At 40.9% G+C, this 20,960-nt stretch overlaps 1 protein-coding gene across 9 annotated transcripts in view; it reads left to right on the top strand.

Moving 5' to 3' along the window:
- Positions 1-20,960, top strand: part of SULF1 (sulfatase 1) — a 192,121-nt gene that overhangs the window by 154,606 nt on the left and 16,555 nt on the right. For 4 of the 9 annotated variants that reach the window (XM_008000811.3, XM_008000810.3, XM_008000812.3 and 1 more), the window contains 7 exons: positions 2,491-2,743; positions 4,092-4,188; positions 4,647-4,741; positions 5,046-5,111; positions 6,380-6,552; positions 14,897-15,039; positions 15,130-15,253. In XM_008000811.3, the coding sequence (XP_007999002.3) occupies positions 2,491-2,743; positions 4,092-4,188; positions 4,647-4,741; positions 5,046-5,111; positions 6,380-6,552; positions 14,897-15,039; positions 15,130-15,253 (951 nt within the window). Of the gene's footprint in view, positions 1-2,490; positions 2,744-4,091; positions 4,189-4,646; positions 4,742-5,045; positions 5,112-6,379; positions 6,553-14,896; positions 15,040-15,129; positions 15,254-17,221; positions 17,398-20,960 lie in introns of those variants that run through there. The other 5 variants (XM_008000817.3, XM_008000818.3, XM_008000819.3 and 2 more) reach the window with 2 other exon arrangements.

The following is a 20,960-nucleotide window of genomic DNA, read 5'->3' on the forward strand; positions in this document are numbered from 1 at the left end:
TTAAGCATAGAATGAAAATATAGTTTGTAAAAGCACCAGAAGTGAAACATATGCACACATAAAAGAGTTTATAAAATGGCTATTCCAAAAGGTAAAGGATATGGTTTAAGTCCATTTTATTTTACCGCAATGCCAACGTCCTGATTTGTCTGCCTTAAGTTGCTTTTAAAAAATAGTAAACACAAGGTTTCAGTGTGTATGCATTTAATTTTAAGAGGAAAAGCATAAACACTTTTTTAAGGCATATATTTTAATCTCTGTTTTACGACAATATATGTATTTTTTAATTCCGTCAAATTGTTGGATCTTGTTGACTGGCAGGGACAAACTAGTTGAATTCAGTATGAAAAGCACTTCCTAGCATCTTCTTACTAAAACCTCGATTAGGCAGCTATGAGAAACCTATGATTACATAAATGTGAAAATCCACAGACTGACACCTTCCACGAAAGAATGAATCTAGTACCACCTAGTGGAGTAACATGAAAAATGACTCAATTTTATGGTGATTTCTTTCTATAATGGTTTGGAAAGAAGCAACTTAAGTACATTAAATTCTATGTCAAAGATTTGGGAATCAAATCATACACTAGAGCAATGGAAGCCCTGAGAACAGGCATTTTTATTGTAGACTCCGCAATATGGGCATTAGGGCCATTTGCCCTGATATTTCATCCAAAATTGTTGTGTTTTCCATGTGTATATGGACATTTGTTTCCATGTCAACAACTTTTAACAAATTTTAAAGGAATCCATAAGCCAAAATACTAAGAATCTTTGGGAGATTTTTTTTCTTCCCTGAGAGAAAAATTCCAGGTCTAATAACTCACACAAGGATATCAAATTTCTGAAAATCAATAAGGCAAGGCGCGGTGACTCAGGCCCGTAATCCCAAAACTTTGGGAGGCCAAGGCAGGCAGATCATTTGAGTTCAGGGGTTCGAGATCAGCCTGACCAACCTGGTGAAACCTCATCTCAAAAAAATTAGCTGGGCATGGTAGCACATGCCTGTAATCTCAGCTCCTTCTCGGGAAGCTGAGGTAGGAGAATTGCTTGAACCTGGGATGCAGAGGTGGCAGTGAGCCGAGATCACACCACTGCACTCCAGCCTGGTTGACAGAGTGAGACTCTGTCTCAAAACAAAAAAAAAAAAAAAAAAAAATTAATAAGGAACTAGGACCCCTGGCGCGCTCCTTTTTCAGAAGCTGATTAGCAACATTCAGCTTAAAAGAAAGTGTGCCCTCTTCTCTTCCGGAAAGTTCGACCTTGTTTCCCAGGCACTGAGCGTAAAGCACGTTGATTTTTCAGTATTAGGCCCAAACACAGGTCTAGGGCAGCTCTTTCAAACTGTATGGAATCTTGTGTATTTGACAACAGGAGTCGGTTTTCACCCTTTCTGCAAGGATGGAACTCGTAAGCACTCTTATTGACCCCCCTACTGTCACGGAGCTTGCTCCCTTATCTGGAAACTGCAGGATTCTGCTGAGAGCTGTCTCAGAAGCATGACAATTCTGATTCCACAGCCAGTATGCCCCACTTCTTTCTGTGTTAGGCTAATGAGATAAGGCCAGATGAATATGCTGCTACCGAGCTAAGAGCATCCAGTGTTTGCACATTAAAGTTCTTATCTGGTACACATGAGCTCTTGAAAAGGTTCATAGTCACCAGAAAGCATGCTGCCCTCTCCCCATCCCTGCCCGCCCACCCCCTGCCTTAACCCTCCTCTGCCAGGTATAAAAGTGAGTTGGCTGATGAAAGCATTAGCAAAATTTAATTCTTCTTAGAGTAATCCTTAGAGTAAATAGTAATCTACTATTTGTACAAATAGAAGTTGTCTAGAGCATTTGCCTTTTTGAAAAAATAGCCCAATGTAGTGGTAAGACTTCATAGTCTGAGAGATTATAGTCCTAGCTCCATAAGCTTGCAAAATGCATGTGACATTCAAAACTTCAGTTTTCTCGTACATAAAATAAGGATGAACCTGTATTGACAATCTGATGTTTTTGTATGTAAGAGTTTTTATAATAATACCTGTCTTTCAAGACTCTGGATTAGAGATAAATAGGAAGTATATAATACATAGCAAAAGCTCAGTAAAGGATAGCCATTATTATTAATACCATAATTGGGAATATGGTTTTATCAAAAAAAAATAGCCTGAGCAGTTCACGTTGAAAACCAAATGTAGAAGTTCACAGCCTGCCACGAGTAAAAAGGATCCTAGAAATCAACTGGACCAACCCCCTACTTGACAGATGAAGGGCTGGAGGCCCAGAGAAGTATGTCATCCATCACACTGCCAGGCAATGGCACTGCCAGGACAAGAATCCAACCTCTGCTACCGTGAATTGCAGGCACCACGATGCCGCTCAGCAATGGAGCATGGACTGCTTTCTCCTCTCCAGGATCCTTCCTGGACCAGGTGATCACTTTCTTCCCTCGTAAGCTACATCGGGACATCCATAGTAACGTATCTTCCCTTACTTCTAGAGTACAAGCCCAGATTTGTCCACACTCGGCAGACACGTTCTTTGTCCGTCGAATTTGAAGGCGAAATATATGACATAAATCTGGAAGAAGAAGAATTACAGGTGTTGCAACCAAGAAACATTGCTAAGCGTCATGATGAAGGCCACAAGGGGCCAAGAGATCTCCAGGCTTCCAGTGGTGGCAACAGGGGCGGGACGCTGGCAGATAGCAGCAACGCCGTGGGCCCACCTACCACTGTCCGAGTGACACACAAGTAAGAAGACTTTATTTGTTGACTAGGGTTGAGTTCAGAATTACCACCACAACACACCATATTATCACCATTTTGCACTTGGCAAAAAAGCAGTATCACTTGCCAATATGGTGCCTGAGGGCCGGCCTACGTAGCGATTGAGGGTTAAAGAAACAATGAGTCCACACAATTATAGGCTTCGACAAGCGTGCTTTGGGTTTGATTTCACATTAAGACTGATCAGCTAGGAATCCAGCCAGAGTAATTCACATTAAGGCTGATCAGCTAGGAATCCAGCCAGAGTAATTCCATCACATCTTAACTTAGCAGGCATGGAGTTCATGAGCCTAAGCAGTTACCTTTGCAGGCGTCTAGAAAACAGATGGAAACAATTTCAGAGGCTGGAAGTTCTTCCATGTTGCACGATCACTGTCACTTGGAGCAGTTGTGTGGTCACAGCCTTAGAAATGAAACACAGTCCAAGGGAAGACAGTGAGTCCCAGAGACACTTCCAGAAAGATGATGTAGATTACGAAGGGATGTAAGACATACAAATATCTAACCAGTCCAGATCACAGAGAGGGCCTTGGAAGTCATGGAGATGGGGAAGGGAGATGATTCCCTCATAGGTTTAATGAACTCACTTTGTTCTTTGGCTCCTTCCAAAGTCTACTTACTTTCTTGATTAGGAAATGTTTTCTTTCTGAATTTATTAGCAAGATCTTTGTTTTCTCCCTAATTGTATCACTTTGGGGAGATGGGGCACTGTGCGCTCTGCCAGGATTTTTATCTCTGAGGTTCTGGCCTCCTGGTGCCTGAAGTTGGTACAGTTACATACTAACGGGTTTAGACCAGAATGCTTTTCTCTTACATTATTGCTTAACCCCACATCCCACCTGCTGTCTATCCTTGGGGCTGTATCTTTACTTCAAAACTCAGTGGGGTACTTAGGGCACTCTCTTTCTAACAAAATGAGTGGAATGAATACTGCCCTTCTGAATCTGCTTTTCTTCAAACAAGCCATTTGCATTGTGATGTGAAAGGTCCTCCCTTTTGTTCTATATCTATTTGAACTTGAGTTTTCTGGTGGTATCCTGTTCATGGGGTTGTGAGTATTCAGAACTGCCTTGAAAAGTGGTCGTAGGGATGATCTTAGTCACAGAGCTGTGACACCAACCACCGATGTGACATTTTGTCCTCACTGGTGGCTAGAACATATTCCCATTGATGCTGGTCTTGGATCAGCTCAACGGTTACTGCCTGTGTCAACATTAAGGGTTTTGAGGATTAAAAGTTCTCTTTGCAATCTTGAGTGTTTTCTACTGTTAGAATATAAACCTATTTGACCTGGTTTTGGTTTGTTTTGCAGGTGTTTTATTCTTCCCAATGACACGATCCATTGTGAGAGAGAACTGTACCACTCGGCCAGAGCGTGGAAGGACCATAAGGCATACATTGACAAAGAGGTTAGCCGTGGCTGTGTGACTGTCAGATATATTCCAGACTCATTGGCCTGCCAGCCCTGCAGTGCCTGGTGGGACATACCATGGATACACATCATCTATAATTATGTGAAAAATACAAAACAAAGTTATTTGTCTTTCTCCAGTGATTTAATGATAGTCCTACTGAAAACAATATAGAGTGTGAGAAGAGACTGGGAACTGACTCCATGGCCTTTTGAAATCTCTGTGAGAAAAAGATTCCATTATAAAAGAGGAATCTGCTAATGTTTATCTGTAACACATGGGTTGGAATATAGAGTCTATATAGACATATTTTATGCCCAGTTTGTTTCTATGTTAAGTATCATCTCAGATGAATAGCTATTATTACAGAACAGAGAAAACAAGGTGAAAAGAAAAGTACTTTGTAAAGAAAATCCCAATCTTAACATGTAATTGCTTGAAAACATGTTTTCCAGATTGAAGCTCTGCAAGATAAAATTAAGAATTTAAGAGAAGTGAGAGGACATCTGAAGAGAAGGAAGCCTGAGGAATGCAGCTGCAGTAAACAAAGGTGAGCTTGTTTCCATCCATGCTCCACTTTCCAAATTCATTTTTACACAAGCCAGAGGCATGAGCACTGGGCTCATTTTTCTCTTTTACCTATAGAATGTATTGTCATAGAGTATGATAACCTAAGCTATTTAAGTCAAATTAAATATGCTTAAACTTAAGCAGGAAGTAAACAATCCCATTCAGTTAAAATACTTACAACATAACTGCCTTCCTTCTTTCTATTTTGCTTTCTTTTTATAAAATGAACACTTTGATCCAATACAAGGTTATGAAGGCTCACTTTTTAATCTTCTCACCTGCAGCTATTACAATAAAGAGAAAGGTGTAAAAAAGCAAGAGAAAATAAAGAGCCATCTTCACCCATTCAAGTAAGTAACTCTCTGTTTTCTACATTTGCTGGGAGTCAGTGAGTGTCCACTTGGCCCTTCGAAGAGGCTGGAGGGACCCCTGTGTTCCCCGCAGTGCCGCTTCAGAAGAAGTAGACCCATCTAGGAGGGCACCTAGCTCATGAAGTTGAAAGCAAAGCCCCACCTCACCAAGGGACCGTAGCAGTGCTCTTGGCATCCTTTGTTGGGGAGCCATGCTGAACTCCACTGTCATTCTGTGAGTGCTCCCTACCTGGCAGATAGGACCAGTAACTAGATTTTGCTCCATGCACTGGTTTCCGTGGAGAGTGCTTGAGGGTTACAGACTCTCTCAGCGCTGTCAGTGTTCTATAGAGTAGCCTAGAACAGTGCTGAATTGTGAAAGTGGGAAGAAACATAAATGTTTTTAAATAATAGCAAAATTTGCATGTGCAGGAGATTTAGTATTTAAAACTCAACAAAGTTTAAGCTTTTATATAAAAAAATAAAAAATAATTCTAAAAAGTAAAGGCTATCTAAACTTGTTTAGTAGAATTTGTCAAAGAATTTTTAAACCTTTTAATCCAAGCCATCTGGTTCAACTAACCTTTAACTCGATGGCTGATTGGTACTTGGCTGCCAAAAAAAATAAGCCATTTGTCCAAAGAGTGTGGCTAGCAAGATCCTGTCATTCACATTGACATTTATTTCCATCGATGTTTCCATGCACATGAGGAGGAAAATGTTGGTCCTCTTAGGTTCAATAAGGTCCCAAGAAGCTGTCACTGAATTAATCTGCCTTCAGTATTCCTTTCTCTTTTTCTTTTTTTTTTTTTTTTTTGAGATAGAGTCTCACTCTGTTGCCCAGGCTTTATTGCAGTGGTGCAGTCTTGGCTCACTACAACCTCCACCTCCTGAGTTCAAGAGATTCTTGTGCCTCATCCCCTAGTAGCTGGGACTACAGTTGTGCGTCACCACATCCGGCTAATTTTTATATTTTTAGCAGAGACAGGGTTTCATCATGTTGGCCAAGCTGATCTCAAACTCATGACCTCAAGTGATCTGCTCTCCTCAGCCTCCCAAAGTGCTGGCATTACAGATGCAAGCCACTGTGCCCGACCTGTCTTCACTATTCCTGATTCTATTTTAAGTCTGTCTATACAAATTGAAGGTCGTCCATTATCTCTTATCAAGCATCTAAATATTCCTGCAAGACTCACAGCAACAAGCCTACTTTTAATTGAGAAAGTGCCTTCTGAACACTCAAAAAAAAATCCCTTCTCTTGGAACAGGGAGGCTGCTCAGGAAGTCGATAGCAAACTGCAACTTTTCAAGGAGAACCGTAGGAGGAAGAAGGAGAGGAAGGAGAAGAGACGGCAGAGGAAGGGGGAAGAGTGCAGCCTGCCTGGCCTTACTTGCTTCACGCACGACAACAACCACTGGCAGACAGCCCCGTTCTGGAACCGTAAGTTGCTTGTTCCAAATGCCACTTCCTGCCACCATGCAGAGACAGCGACTCATAACGTAGATCAGAAATTCAGCAGCATAAAACCAGGAATCTACAAAGATTCAAGAGAAAGGCATCATATTCTACTCCATACTGGAAACTCAAATGATTTTGCCAAATATTACTGTTTTCTTTAAATTTTTTCTGGTATTTTGTTTGGTAATGCCAAGCTTCTCCCTGGGTTTTTCCTCCTGATGATGTTGTTTCACATAATAGCCAGCACCTGGCACAGTTTTTACCCAGTAGGACTGTTCTACAGCTAAATAACGCAATGGATGAACATCCCATAAATGGATGAAAAATTTTGTCCCAAATAGATTTTCGTTCTGCTTTATTTCAAGTACATACGCGTAATAAAAGGAAGTAAAAGAATAGTAAAAGCCTCTTCAGTGCAGGGCCCATATTCTACTTATTCTCGGTCCACTTCAGCACCGGCACTAGACTTATAGAATAATAGAGACTCTACAAAATTATTTGGTTTTACATTGAATTGCTAAGGATATGGGATAATAACATTTGTGCACTTTTAAAATTAGTGCTTATATTTTCTTTAGTGGCCTGTGCACATTATTCACTGAGGCCATATAGAAGTAATAACCTACATTCTTACAGTACATCCTCTGATTGAAACTTACCAGCCTATAGAGTAGATGAAACACAGAATCTTCTAACTGAGAAGCTCACTAGAGACCACCTGGGCTACTGTTTCTCAAACTGGGATTTGGAGACTCCAAAGAATTGACAGACCATTCTTAGGGGGATCTAGGGCTTGTCCAGGAGACTTTACGTTTTCCCTTTCCATTTTAATGTTTCTTGATTTCAGGGTCCATGTTTGCATTCCTGTTTAAAATCACATCAAGCCTGAATGAACTCTTAAAGTCACAGCATTTAACTTTTAATATAGTTTCTGAAACTGTGGTGTGGGAATCCCCGAGGGTTATTCAAATCGCTGGGGACAGTAACTGGGGACACAACATTTAGCAAGACACTTTATTTTCTGTGCTCATAATATATTTTAATGGGGTACAGGTAGAAAAATAAAGGAAAGTAAATGAAATAAAATAATTTTGAGTTGTCGTAATGCTATGAAGGAAACAGTGATCGACGTTTTTAAATGGGACCCTTTCAGAGAGTGTGGGGAAGACAGGCCTTTGAGGTGAAATTTAGGCTGAAACCTAAAGGATGGGGAGAAGTGATCCCCGTGGGAAGGAGCAGGGAGCGTGTCCAGGCAGAGGGAGCACTGCAAGTAGAGGTCCTGAGGAAGTCACGCCTTTGGTGTATCCAGGACCGGAAGCTCCTTGAAAGCTGAACCATTGCAAAACACAAGGTTATAGTAGCTTATGGCAGAAGGAGGCCCTTCATACCTCTCTCTGCTTTTCGCCATCTGAGTTGAGGCCATCCTGCTCAAGCCACCACCATTTCTTACCTCGGCCACTGTCAGGCCTCCTCTGTGGCCTCCCAGGCTCCCCTCTGGTCCTCACCAGTCCATCCTGCTCAGAGGAGCTGGGGTGATCTTTTAATGACACCTGCTTTTCTTAAACTAAAGAGCAGAATCCCTTCACCTGACCCCAGAAGGCTGAGGCTGCAGTGAGCTGTGATCGTGCCATCACACTCCAGCCTGGGCAATAGAATGAGACCCTGTCTCAAAAATAAAATAAAATATAGCAAAATCCTTAACATATCCAACAAAACCCCACATGCTCCTATCCAATCCTACGCTGGGACCATTGCCTCTGCTCTTGCCTGCTTCCGCCACTCAGCTTCTCTTTATTCCTCAAGCATCTCAAGCTCCCTCTTGCCATGGGATCTTTGCACTTGTTTCTCCTCCCTGGAAGGCTCTTGCCCACAGCCCCGTGCCCAGCAAATACTACTCACCCTTCAGACCTCACTTGCGGTGTCAGTGCTTGTGGACACCCTCCCTGTGCCTCAGACTAGGGTCTGCCCCTTTGATACGCTCTATCAGCAAGCTCTGCTTTTCCCCCACGGAGCGTATTACATTTATAATCATAGGGTTTTTTACGTTTGTTTCTGCTTGACTGTTGTCCTTTCCACTAGACTGTAAGTTTCTCAAGATAAGAAACCATGTCTGTGTGATACTATATTCCTGACCCAAAGGAATTGCTTAGTTAATATTAGGTGAATAAATAAACAAACAAGCAAGCCACCCTGTCCAGATCAAATCAACTCATATCAATTGAACAAAACTTTGAGCGCCTGCCGCTGGGGGTCACTGTGCTGGTGAGTGAGGACCGTGCCTGCCATCACTCTGCTCTTATACACAGGAGCGAATTAGGAACTGATCCCATTCCATACCAGATTTGATGCTCCTTCTGATACACAATGTATGCTTGGTGCTTTGATATTCTAGGGCAATGGCTTCCAGAATTTTTTCCCAAAAAGCCACAGTAAAAAATGCACCTTATATCAGGATCCTATACACGTATGTACACATACACAAGTATATATGTGTATCTGTGTGTATATGTAATATATATACTAAAGTAAAAATTTCAAAAAGTAATACTATGTGTGCTATGCTTTAATATTTTTATCCATTCTATTACATATTTAATAACATTATTGCTATATTCTTCATATTTACTATGTCAACTTAAGCCCTTGGCATAGTAATATTCAATAACATGAAAAAAAGAAGAAAAGTCAAATCCATCCAGGCACAAGATCCTCCAATGCAATGGTCTCTAAACATCTTTTTATTATGTACCCATATCAATTTTTAAAATACACACACCATCTATATTTAATTACACTACTATACAAACATGCCTGTGTATTATGAAAATATACCAAACAAACAGTCCACGCACAGAGATTCATGTCTGTAATCCCAGCACTTTGGGAGGTCAAGGTCAGAGGATCAGTTGAACCCAGGAGTTCAAGACCGGCCTGAGCAACAGGGTAAAACCCTGTCTCTACAAAAAATACAAAAATTAGCCGGGCTTCGTGGTGCACGCCTGTAGTCCCAGCTACTCAGGAGGCTGAGGTGGGAGGATCACTTGAGCGTGGGAGGTGAAGGCTGCAGTGAGCCATGATTGTACTCCAGCCTGGGTGACAGAGTGAGACCCCATCTCACAAGAAAAAAAAAAAAAGAAAAGAAATAAAAAGAAAATACACAAAATAGAAATTTAAAGTTTGAGATAAAGATTAAAAAATAGTTTTTAAAAATAGATTTCATATTCTTTGGAGGTCCCAAAACGTTTGTTCTCACTTATTAAAGAATGCTTAAGGAAAACAAATCTCAGTGTCCCACTTCACAATGCAGTGAGACATTCAGTTTATGTTTGATGTGGAATCTTAATTGCTTTCATATGAAAGGTGACTCAGAAAGATTTTCTGCTTCCATAGATGTGCTTCATGTCATGCTGAGTCAATCGGGACATTTTTTTTTTCTTTCCTTTTTTTTTTTTTTTTTTTTTTTTAAGACAGAGTTTCGCTCTTGTTGCCAAGGCTGGAGTGCAATGGTGCGTTCTCAGCTCGCTGCAACCTCTGTCTCTTGGGTTCAAGTGATTCTCTTGCCTCAGCCTCCCGAGTAGCTGAGATTGCAGGCAGCCACCACCATGCCCGGCTAATTCTTTTGTATTTTTAGTAGAGATGGGGTTTCACCATGTTGGCCAGGCTGACGTCACCTAAGATCACCTAACCTCAGGTGATCCACCCGCCTTGGCCTCCCAAAGTGCTGGCTTACAAGTGTGAGCCACCGTGCACCTGGCCAGGACATTCATTTATTTATTTATTTTATTAATTTCATTTTTATTATATTTTAAATTCTGGGGTCTATGTGCAGAACGTGCAGTTTTGTTACATAGGAATACACATGCCGTGGTGGTTTGCTGCACCCATCAATCCGTCATCTACGTTAGGTAATTTTTAATGCCACCATTAACTAAGTAGTCATCTCTACTGAAATTATACTATTAAATGTCTATTCTCCCTGAGATTGATCAATTATTCTTGCAAATACAAAGGTATTGTATTTGTATATTTCATGAAACAAGTTTAAAACCCTTTTCAACTGTTAATTTGGAAAATTTCTACACAGATTAGAAAATTTGGATTCCACGGTTTTTAATGTATGTAGATGTGAGATAAATGTTCACATATAAACAATATGTTATAAATAACATATTTAGAGATCTTTTAATGAAAAGTCATATAATGATGAAAGCATTTTCAATCATCCATTTTTAAGATATTATCTTTTCTTTGCCTATATTTTATCTAATCTGGTTCATTCAATTCAATTTAGGATTTTTTCCCCACAGCTACTCTCTCAGGTCATTTCCTATAAGCTTCAGGCCTTTCTTTGAAATAAGCATATGTAGTTTGTTATCTGATTTGTTGATATCAAATCTCAAGTATTAAGGCTTTTTAATGTTTTAATATAATTTAGAAGTTCTCTAGAATAGATGGTTTTTATTAGGTGACATTCCTAGAATTATTGTCATAAGTTATTATAAATGAGGTAACATTTTATTTAAAAGGTACATGTCTATTACAAAGACTGTTTGCATTAAATAAAAGATCAGAAAGGATATGAAAAGTTTAAGAGTGTAAAAGTAGGCTGGGCACGGTGGCTCACACCTGTAATCCCAGCACTTTGGGAAGCTGAGGCAGGTGGATCACTTGAGCCCAGGAGTTCAAGACCAGCCTGGGCAACACGGTGAAACCCTATCTCTACAAAAAAATATGAAAATCAGCCGGGCTTGCCTGTAGTCCCAGCTACTTGGGAGGCTGAGGTGAGAGGGTCACTTGAGCCCCGGTGGAGGAGGCTGCAGATCACACGACTGGGTGACAGAGTGAGACCCTGTCTCAAAGGACAAAAAGAGAGAGAGAGAGAGAGAATACAAGTTTTAAGTTGGAGAACATAATGTGTAAAAAAAATTTTTTTTTTCTTTTTGAGACAGAGTTTCACTCTTGTCTCCCAGGCCGGAGTGCAATGGCATGATCTTGGCTCGCTGCAATCTCCGTCTCCTGGGTTCAAGCAATTCTCCTGCCTCAGTCTCCCGAGTAGCTGGGATTACAGACACCCGCCACCACGCCCGGCTAATTTTTGTATTTTTAGTAGAGACGGGGTTTCGCCATGTTGGCCAGGATGGTCTCAAACTCCCGACCTCAGGTGATCTGCCCACTGCAGCATCTCAAAGTGCTGGGATTACAGGCGTGAGCCACCGCACCTGACCGTGTAAAAATATTTAAATTAGCTAATCAACTTTAAAAAAAATCATTCCTGGAGGGAGAGAGGGGTGAATAGGCAGAACACAGGATTTTTAGAGCAGTGAAACTACTCTGTGTGATACAACAATGGCAGGTAAATGTCATCATGCATTGTCCAAACCCATAGGATGCACAACACCAAGAGTGAACCCAAGTGTAAACTATGGACTTTAAGTAGCAATGATGTGTCAATATAGGCTCATTGATGGTAACAAGTGTGCCACCCTGGTGAGGGATGTCTATGGTGGGAGAGGTTATGTATCTGTGAGGACTGGGGTTATATGAGAATGCTCTGTACTTCTCACTCAAAACTGCTCTAAAAAATAGTCTATTAAAATAATTTTTTAAAATCATTTCTCATTCATTGTTTAAAACATCTCTTTTAGCCTAAGGGGACAGATTTAGTGTGTCTGATACTGCATAGGACAGCAGAGTCTAGTAATTCAGAGTAAACTCTTGGCCGGGCGTGGTGGCTCATGCCTGTAAGCCCAACACTTTGAGAGACCGAGGCAGGCAGATCGCTTGAGTGTAGGAGTTCAAGACCAGCCTAGGCAACATGCCAAGACCCATCTCTACAAAAAATAAAATACTAGCCAGGTGTGATGGTGCATACCTGTAGTCCCAGCAACAGAGGAGGCTGAGGTGACAGGATCACTTGAGACTGCGAGGTCAAAGCTGCAGTGAGCCTTAATCATGCCACTGCACTCAAGCTTGGGCAAAAGAGACACTGTCTCAAAAAAAAAATGTAAACTCTGTAGCCAGATCCCAGTGCTACCAGTTGTCAGCCGTGTGACCTTGGACAAATTACTTAACGTCTCTGTCCCTAGGGTTTTTCCATCTGTTAAAATGAGGATGATAATAATAACCTCTGTCTCAAGAAGTGGCTTTGAGGATTAAATGAGTTATAGTACATGCAAAGTACACAGTGCACAAGGAATGCTCATCACGTGTACCTATCCTATTAGGTTGGTGCAAAAGTAATTGCAGTTTCGGACTCATATCTGTGCTCAAACACATCTTTATCAACCAAAATAGGAAGCATTACACTCAACACATTTTTGCCGTAAGAAATAAGCTCGTTTATTCCTGTAGCATAAAAATTCATGCTTCAGGATTCAATGAACTCTTGGAAAGCGTTTTCTACATTCTTTTGGTTGTGGAAGCGTTTTCCCCACAAAAAGTTGTCAAGATGCTTCAAGAAGTGGTAGTCGGTTGGCAAGAGGTCAGATGAATATGGCAGATAAGACAAAACTTCGTAGCCCAATTCGTTCAACTTTTGAAACATTGATTGTGCCACAGTCAGGCATTGTCGTGGAGAATAATTGGGCCCTTTCTGTTGACCAGTGCCGGCTGCAGACATTGCAGTTTTTGATGCATCTCATTGATTTGCTGAACATACTTCTCAGATGTACTGGTTTGGCCAGGATTCAGAAAGCTGTAGTGGATCAGACCAGCAGCAGACCACCCAACAGTGACTAAGACCTTTTTTGGTGTTAATGTGACTTTGGGAAGTGCTTTGGAGCTTCTTCTTGGTCCAGCCACTGAGCTGTTCGTCGCACATCATGGTCTGATTGAGAAATGGTTCGTCGTTGTTGCATAGAATAAGAGAAGACAATACCTCAAAACGACGATATTTTTTATTTTCCCCTCAGCTCATAAGGCACCCACTTATCGAGCTTTTTCACCTTTCTGATTGGCTTCAAATGCCGAATGACCATAGAAGGGTCGACACTGAGTTCTTCCGCAACTTCTCATGTAGCCGTAAGAGGATCAGCTTCGATGATTTCTCTCAAGGTCGTTGTCAGCTTCCAATGGTCCACCACTATGCTCCTCATCTTCAAGGCTTTCATGTCCTTTGCAAAACTTGTTGAACCACCACTCCACTGTACGTTCGTTAGCAGTTCCTGGGCCAAATGCTTTGTTAATGTTGCAAGTTGTCTCCGCTGCTTTACAATCCATTTTGAACTCGAATAAGAAAATCACTGGAATTTAGTTTTTGTCGAACACCATTTCCATAGTCTAAAATAAACATAAAGAGCAAGTAATACGTTATTGGCAAAAAAAAAAAAAAAAAAGAAAGCAAGAAATGCCCATTAAAATGATTAATACAACCACATTTATTTAAGAATGCATTCCAATATCAAACAGCAAATTTCAACAATGCAAAAACCATAATTACGTTTGCACCAACCTAATAGTTGTTTTAAAAAATTTTTTGCTGGGCCAGACGCAGTGGCGCATGCCTGTAGTCCCAGCTACTTGGGAAGCTGAGGATCATTTGAGCCCAGGAGTTCTAGTCCAACCTGGATAACAGAGAGAGACCCTATCTCTTAAAAAAAATATATTTGTTAGGCAGCACATTTCTGAAATTCAGGAAAGGTCAGCAAATTTGGAACATGTGCCCTTTTGTAAACAGAAGAGTGGGTGAGTTGATTATAAATGGGACATGTCTTCTGGATACCTTCTACAAGTTGACCAGGGGGCTATGTGGTATAAAAGATGTTTGTGGTCACAGCCTAGCTCAGGCTAGAGTGTTGCAGAGACCATCCCAAATCCTCCAGGCTGGGCTCAAGGCTTCTCTAAACCCTTCTTTGTTGCAAAATCCCATCTTTTCATGCTTCATTGGTGACACGTGGCCATCTGCCATATAGAACAAGTGAGGGTAGTAGTTCCAAATCTTTATTAAATAACCATTTTTCTTTTTCAAAAAGAGAATAAATAGAAATTCTGATATTTTTCTTCTCATACTTCCCTCACTCACCCCTCTTTGGAAACCACTGCATAACAGAGCTAAGGGGAGGATAAACTAATATGCCTGAAATTTTACTTTAGTCTTCAGCCTATAAGAGATCTATCTTTTTCCCCATTTTCACCTAGTTTCACAGCAAATTTACATGGCGGGGGGAAAGGTATTATTATTCTTAACATGAAACCACAGTATATTTATAAGAAAGAAATTGTGAACTTTAAAGTGTAAAGATAAGAGAACACTGGAATGGCAAGCCTGCCTCTGCCTAAGGTTTTTCACTCTTTTTGTTTTGTTGTGTTTTTCTTTTTTACCCAACAGTGGGATCTTTCTGTGCTTGCACGAGTTCTAACAATAACACCTACTGGTGTTTGCGTACAGTTAATGAGACGCATAATTTTCTTTTCTGTGAGTTTGCTACTGGCTTTTTGGAGTATTTTGATATGAATACAGATCCTTATCAGGTAAGACAATATATGTTCATTTTATGAAGGTTGTTGAAAATAGGATAACCAGACATAAGCTTAAATAGATTGTCCTGTCTCTATTCACAGCTCACAAATACAGTGCACACGGTAGAACGAGGCGTTTTGAATCAGCTACACGTACAATTAATGGAGCTCAGAAGCTGTCAAGGATATAAGCAGTGCAACCCAAGACCTAAGAATCTCGATATTGGTAAGGAAAACAATAGTATTTTTTCTATTTTACCTGGAAAATTCTTTGTGTTACTAAGCCTTCTGCCTTGGAAACATTTAATTGCACAGAAACATATAGTTCAAGATATTTAGAGGAGACACTTTCCAGGCAATTCTAAATACAATTTGATCTCTAAGTTTAGCTCTGGGTGTACTAATGAAAAACTTAATCCACCAAAAGATTTGGTGAGCATTTCCTTCCAATATCTCCCACAGGTCTATTCTATTAGTAAACCTTGATTCCTGATAGAAGCATCTGTTGGAAGATGAGATGAAAGCATTGGGGATTTGTTTGTTATTGCCGTCAACAGTCTGAAGATATACTCTAAGTAAACCAGGATATTCTCTTTTTTTAAGAGAACTTTGATGGAAAGACACAATGCTCTATTTCTGCTATCCCAGTTTGGAGTTCCCCTAGTTGGATTCCTGCCTATGATACTGAATTAGATTTCTTTTGCCAATATTTTTCATCTAAAACCAGAGATGTTGGAGCAGTTCATTAACTTGGGATCTAAAAATATAAGACGGCCTGAATGGAATCAGCCAGATGTTCCTTCCCTGCTCTGTGTGTTAAACTGGCTTATTTCTCCTTTGTTTCATGGAGATGCAGTTCTTTTCAGTGTCCGCCCCAGCTCTTTCTTGGTTAATGAAAATGCTCATTTCTTCCTCATGATTTCTGCAGAAATGTAAATACCAGCTCTCCATACAAGGAAGGAGAAAGACCTAAAACCGGCAAGGGCATGGACCTTGGCATGGCATGCCGGCTCCAGAAGGGTGAAGAGCTGAACTCACAGGCATTTGGGTGCAGTTTGCAGGAGCTTTTTGTGGTGCCGCTGGGTTTTCTCTGTGGGTCTGGTGCAGAGCCAGTGTCATCAGCAGTAAAATGGGCAGCTTTCTGGGTCACATGCCTTGAAGGGGGTAGGAATTCCCATCCCAGAATGATCAACAGCACCACCTGTCATCTCTGCCACTGTACAGTCACAAAGGCTTTTGAGTTCTGGGAGTCCCCTAAGAAAATATAAATCCTCAGTTTTCAATCAACACCTCGCAGTTAACACTTAGTGGAATCAGTTGTCAGTCAAGAGCAGACTGGACTTACAAAATAGGTCTTTTGGTCACTGACCCCACTCAGCTCAAATCTTTTCAAATATCCTGCTTATCTGTTGACCTTTTCCGCAAATCTGACCAAAAAAAAAAAAAAGAGAAAGAAAGAAGAAAGAAAAGAAAGAAAGAAAGAAAGAAAGAAAGAAAGAAAGAAAGAAAGAAAGAAAGAAAGAAAGAAAGAAAGAAAGAAAGAAAGAAAGAAAGAAGGAAAGAGAGAAAGAGAGAAATAAAGATAGAAAGAAAGAAAGGAAAGAGCCTGCAAAGACTAGGAATCTTAACCAACCATTAGAGGCACTAGAAATACTATACCCAGATATTTCTCCCCAAAAGAACACAGGACTTTTATTGGTGGTGACATAACAACTCTACTTAGTGAAATCTGATCGAGTCCCTTAATGGTGAAATGATACACTGGATGGAGTCAGTTACGCTGTTTCACTTTAAGCCGTCCTCTCCACCTTCCAGACTGTTCCTACGGGAGATGATTATTAGCCCATTTTTTTTCCAATGTTTTGTCTAAAAATAACCAAAATTTAACTTTTCCTGAGAATTACATGGACTTTTGGAAGTACCTTTCCCACTGCTTTTAAGTGGGCTCTCCTCCCTTTAACACCCACCCATTTTTTTTCATATGAACTCTTTTTTATCTTAAATCTTTTCATTTATAGCTTTCAATCCTCATTTTGAACCTAATAGGAAATCTCTGTTGGGCTTTAACATTGTCTGTATTTAACACCATGTGTTTCTTTCTAGGATTTAGATGTTATGCATGGAAAACTATATAGTGAATGGTTTTATAAGTTCTAAAGCTAACAGAAATTACTCTTGTATTTTCCTATATCAGGAAATAAAGATGGAGGAAGCTATGACCTACACAGGTATTCACACTTTTTTATTCTTCTCGGCAGCTTCTTCCCCAATAATTGCATGATCCAGTCATTTCCACTAATTTCTGTTTCTTACCGTGTTGCGCAGAGCACAGCTTGGGGTGCATGCTTGTTCTAACAGCATTCTCCACCACATTTTGTCATTGATCACAGATCTATCATTTTGCTTTTAAATCAGCTCACTGTCCCATCAAGATGTCCCAGAGCATTTACTCACTCCCATGCTTGTTTGCTTGTTGGATGATGCTTTTAAGCATGGAATCATGTGAAGGAAAAAAAAAAAACAAAACAAAACAGAATGGCCTTTGGGAGCCCCGGGAGAGGGGAGGGGGAGTTTATTTTCTTTGTGGTACTTTCACATCGATTTGGTGGGGGAGCTTCACGAAAATGGGTTAGAGATTTTTATTAAATATAACATCAAAGGCACAAAAGGACTAATGAGAATTTTAAGAGCATTCTAAGGCCAAAGTTGGAGGAAACAAGGAATTTCCTTGTTGATGTTCATTCACTAACTTTGGTGGTGAAAAGCAGCAGCCATAAGATTCTGAAAGCTCTACAGAGAGGTGGTGAATAAAGAGAAGGTGCTGGGAGTTGGGCACAGAGTACCGGGAGTCAAGACACTAGTAAAGGGACACACACCAGTGGCTCACGCCTGTAATCCTAGCACTATAGGAGGCCAAATGAGAGGATCGCTTGAGTCCAGGAGTTTGGGACTAGCTTGGGCAATAAAGTGAGACAAAAAAATTTTTTTTGACTAGGCAAGTGTGGTGGTGCACACCTGTAGTCCCAGCTACTCAGCTACTCAAGAAGCTGAGGCAGGAGGATCGCTTGAGCCCAGGAGGTTGAGGCTGCAGTGAGCTATGATAGTGACACTGACCTCCAGCCTGAATCTGTTTTTATAAATAAATAAAATTTATTTATAAATAAATAAAAACACTCAATAGTCTCAACATAGCACCAAGACAACACACAAACATTTCATAAACAACCCCCAGCCCTGTCATTTTATCCCCCTCCAACCCTCATCCATCCCTCACTGTGCTCCTGAGGGGGGACACACACTCCAGGTGGCCATGTCACTTGGTCACCTGGCAGTATTCACCATTGCTAATTTTCTACTCTGAGCACAGACCTCAGGCAGGTCTTCCATCTGAAGCAGCTGGGCACTGTCCTTACCACCTCTGCTGAGGCAAAACTGAGGCACGGACGTTACCAGTACCCTAGTTAATGGATCCACTTGGGAGAAAAATGTCCATCAAAGAAGTGTGAACTTACATGGTGCCATCTATATGAATATATTCTTTATCTATATTAATCTTCTTCATCTGTATTTATATCTTTAAAATTAATATACCAAAGAATATTTCTGTTCCTGGCACCCTGTTCGGCCCCTCTAACCTCCAGAGCTATGGTCTCAGAGGCTTCCCTTTAGAGAACAGGTCATTCGTCCAACAAGAAGCCAAATGACAAAGGAAAGGCGATGGGGCAGATGAAAACAAAGGAAGCTGGACTTTTGGGGATATGTTATAGCCATTTATGTATGTCTTCTTTTTCTATTTTCTCTTGTTCTTCATCTTAACTGTCCTCAGTCTGCCCCACACCAACCCTGTGTCACTCCCAGCACACATAAGACAGAGCAGAAGACCCCACCCTTGAGCTGGTCTCCCTGGGGCATGGGCTGATGAGGTAATATCCCGCACACTAGGACGATCTTGCCTGCCTCCCACTGGTCACATTAAGACGTTTCCAAAGTGTAATATTATAAATGGACTTATCTCTAAATATTGACTTTACAGTTATTTTATGAGGCACTCAATTTATAGCTAAGGGATTTTCAGTCTAGTGTCATGAAAGAGATAAAAGGGTGTTCACAGATTATTTAAGACATAAGACTGGTCAGGGATGAGTCAGAGAGTCATTCTCCATGAAGTCACCCCTGGCCAACTCTGAAAGGAAGAATGTTTCACTGCTCTTTGGGTGTAAATGACAAGCATCTGGGACCCTCCCGTTCCCTGATCCCTGCCACCGCCACTCAATGGGCCAGATAATCAATTGTTTCTGAGGTCATTTTCACATAATCTTAGCAACTTTAGTTGTTGAAAGCATATGTTCAGGGGCAACATGGTGTTACCTGTTGCTTTTTTCCCCTTGTAAGCTCCTTACCAGAGAACAGGTCTAAGGATACTTTATAACTCAAAATAACTGGCATTTTCAGACTTTGCCATTTCATAGTCCACAAGGCAAGCTATCTTTCAGTGGATATCCACGTGGCAGGCAGGAAATCTTGACATGGAAAATATCTGCCTAGTCACACCTGGGAATTCACTAAACACCCAAATGCAGTGTTTGATGTGGCCTTACCTGCTCCTTATATCTTATTGGATTGAATGAGAACAGATGCAAAACAAGTATGTACAGAAATGCCAGGAAAAGTACTGTCTTCCAACGGGGTCCAACAAAGCCCTCCATTGATGGAGCCACTTAGGAGGCTTCAGTGCCTTAATTATTTCAGATTTTGATGGTTTTAGAAAACTAATTTTAAAAAAAAGGTTTTTATCGTGAAATTTGATTACAAAAGACTGAGAGAAATGATAAGAACCAGATCTGAAGAATTTGAAATTTGAAAATTCAACAGAGCATTTTAAAAAATGTATCCTGTACAAGATGAACTAAATAAATGTTTATAAACTGCCTTCTTTTTGGTGGATTTTCAAAAATTAATCTTCAGACTTATTTAGAGGATTTTTACAAAGCAAGTTTTTTTTTTTTTCTGTTGCTGTTCAACTTCTTTCTTTTCTTTTCTTTTCTATCTTTTCTCTTCTCTTCCTTTTGCTGTTCCCTGTGCATGAGGCAGGAGGGGCAGCTGAAACGCTTTGCATACTCACCCTGGTCATTTTCCAGTTAGGACAAGCTCAGAGGGAGAGCACAGCTTAGAAGGTGGCACTCATGACTCAGGAAATAATTTGTGGCTGATTTGAAAGCAACATCTTCTAAGTGTGTTGCAAAATATAGAAAATCAGCAGGTTGATGGGGTGTTTATTTTTCCCACTGCGTATGAAAGCTGATGCTGCTGCCCTTTGAGGGCCAAGAGGAGCTCCTGGCAGCCATGGCCATGTGTCCCGTGGCTTGGTAGGGCAGGCGGTCAGTTCTTGGTGGCCTTCCTCTGGCAGGGCTGCTTCCTGATCCTTTGCTTCAAGCCTCTGAGCTGTTAGACCACACTGAGCTCCACCCTCAGCAGCCATGCTCTGACCACATTGCTTTTGCTTATTTTGATTCATCTCCCCCATAGTGACAGTGTGTGCCAAAGGTGGCCATGAGTGACACAGCTGTGTGTTAGTGCCATACAACACTGTGGTCATGGGGGTGGATGCTGGAGCCCCTGACTAGTTTGAGTTCAAATCCCAGCCTCCCTGGTTGGCATGCTTAGAACAGACCCTGGCAGAGGTCAAGCCTCAATAAGTGGTGGAGTCATTGGTAAAGGATAATACCAAATGCAGGACATGTATATGAATGAAAGAGTATGGAAAAGGGAATTTCAGTGATATGAATTCCAAAGCGTGTTAGTATATTTTATAAGAAAGACAAAAAGGTATTCATCAGCACCACTAATCTCCATCATCAGTCCTCTCGGGGACTCCATCTTATTTCAAAGCTGTCTTACTAGCACTTTTGGACTTTTCTGTTTCAGATGCTCAA

This window comes from Chlorocebus sabaeus, chromosome 8 (assembly GCF_047675955.1).
Source record: "Chlorocebus sabaeus isolate Y175 chromosome 8, mChlSab1.0.hap1, whole genome shotgun sequence".
NCBI classification, from domain to species: Eukaryota; Metazoa; Chordata; class Mammalia; order Primates; family Cercopithecidae; genus Chlorocebus; species Chlorocebus sabaeus.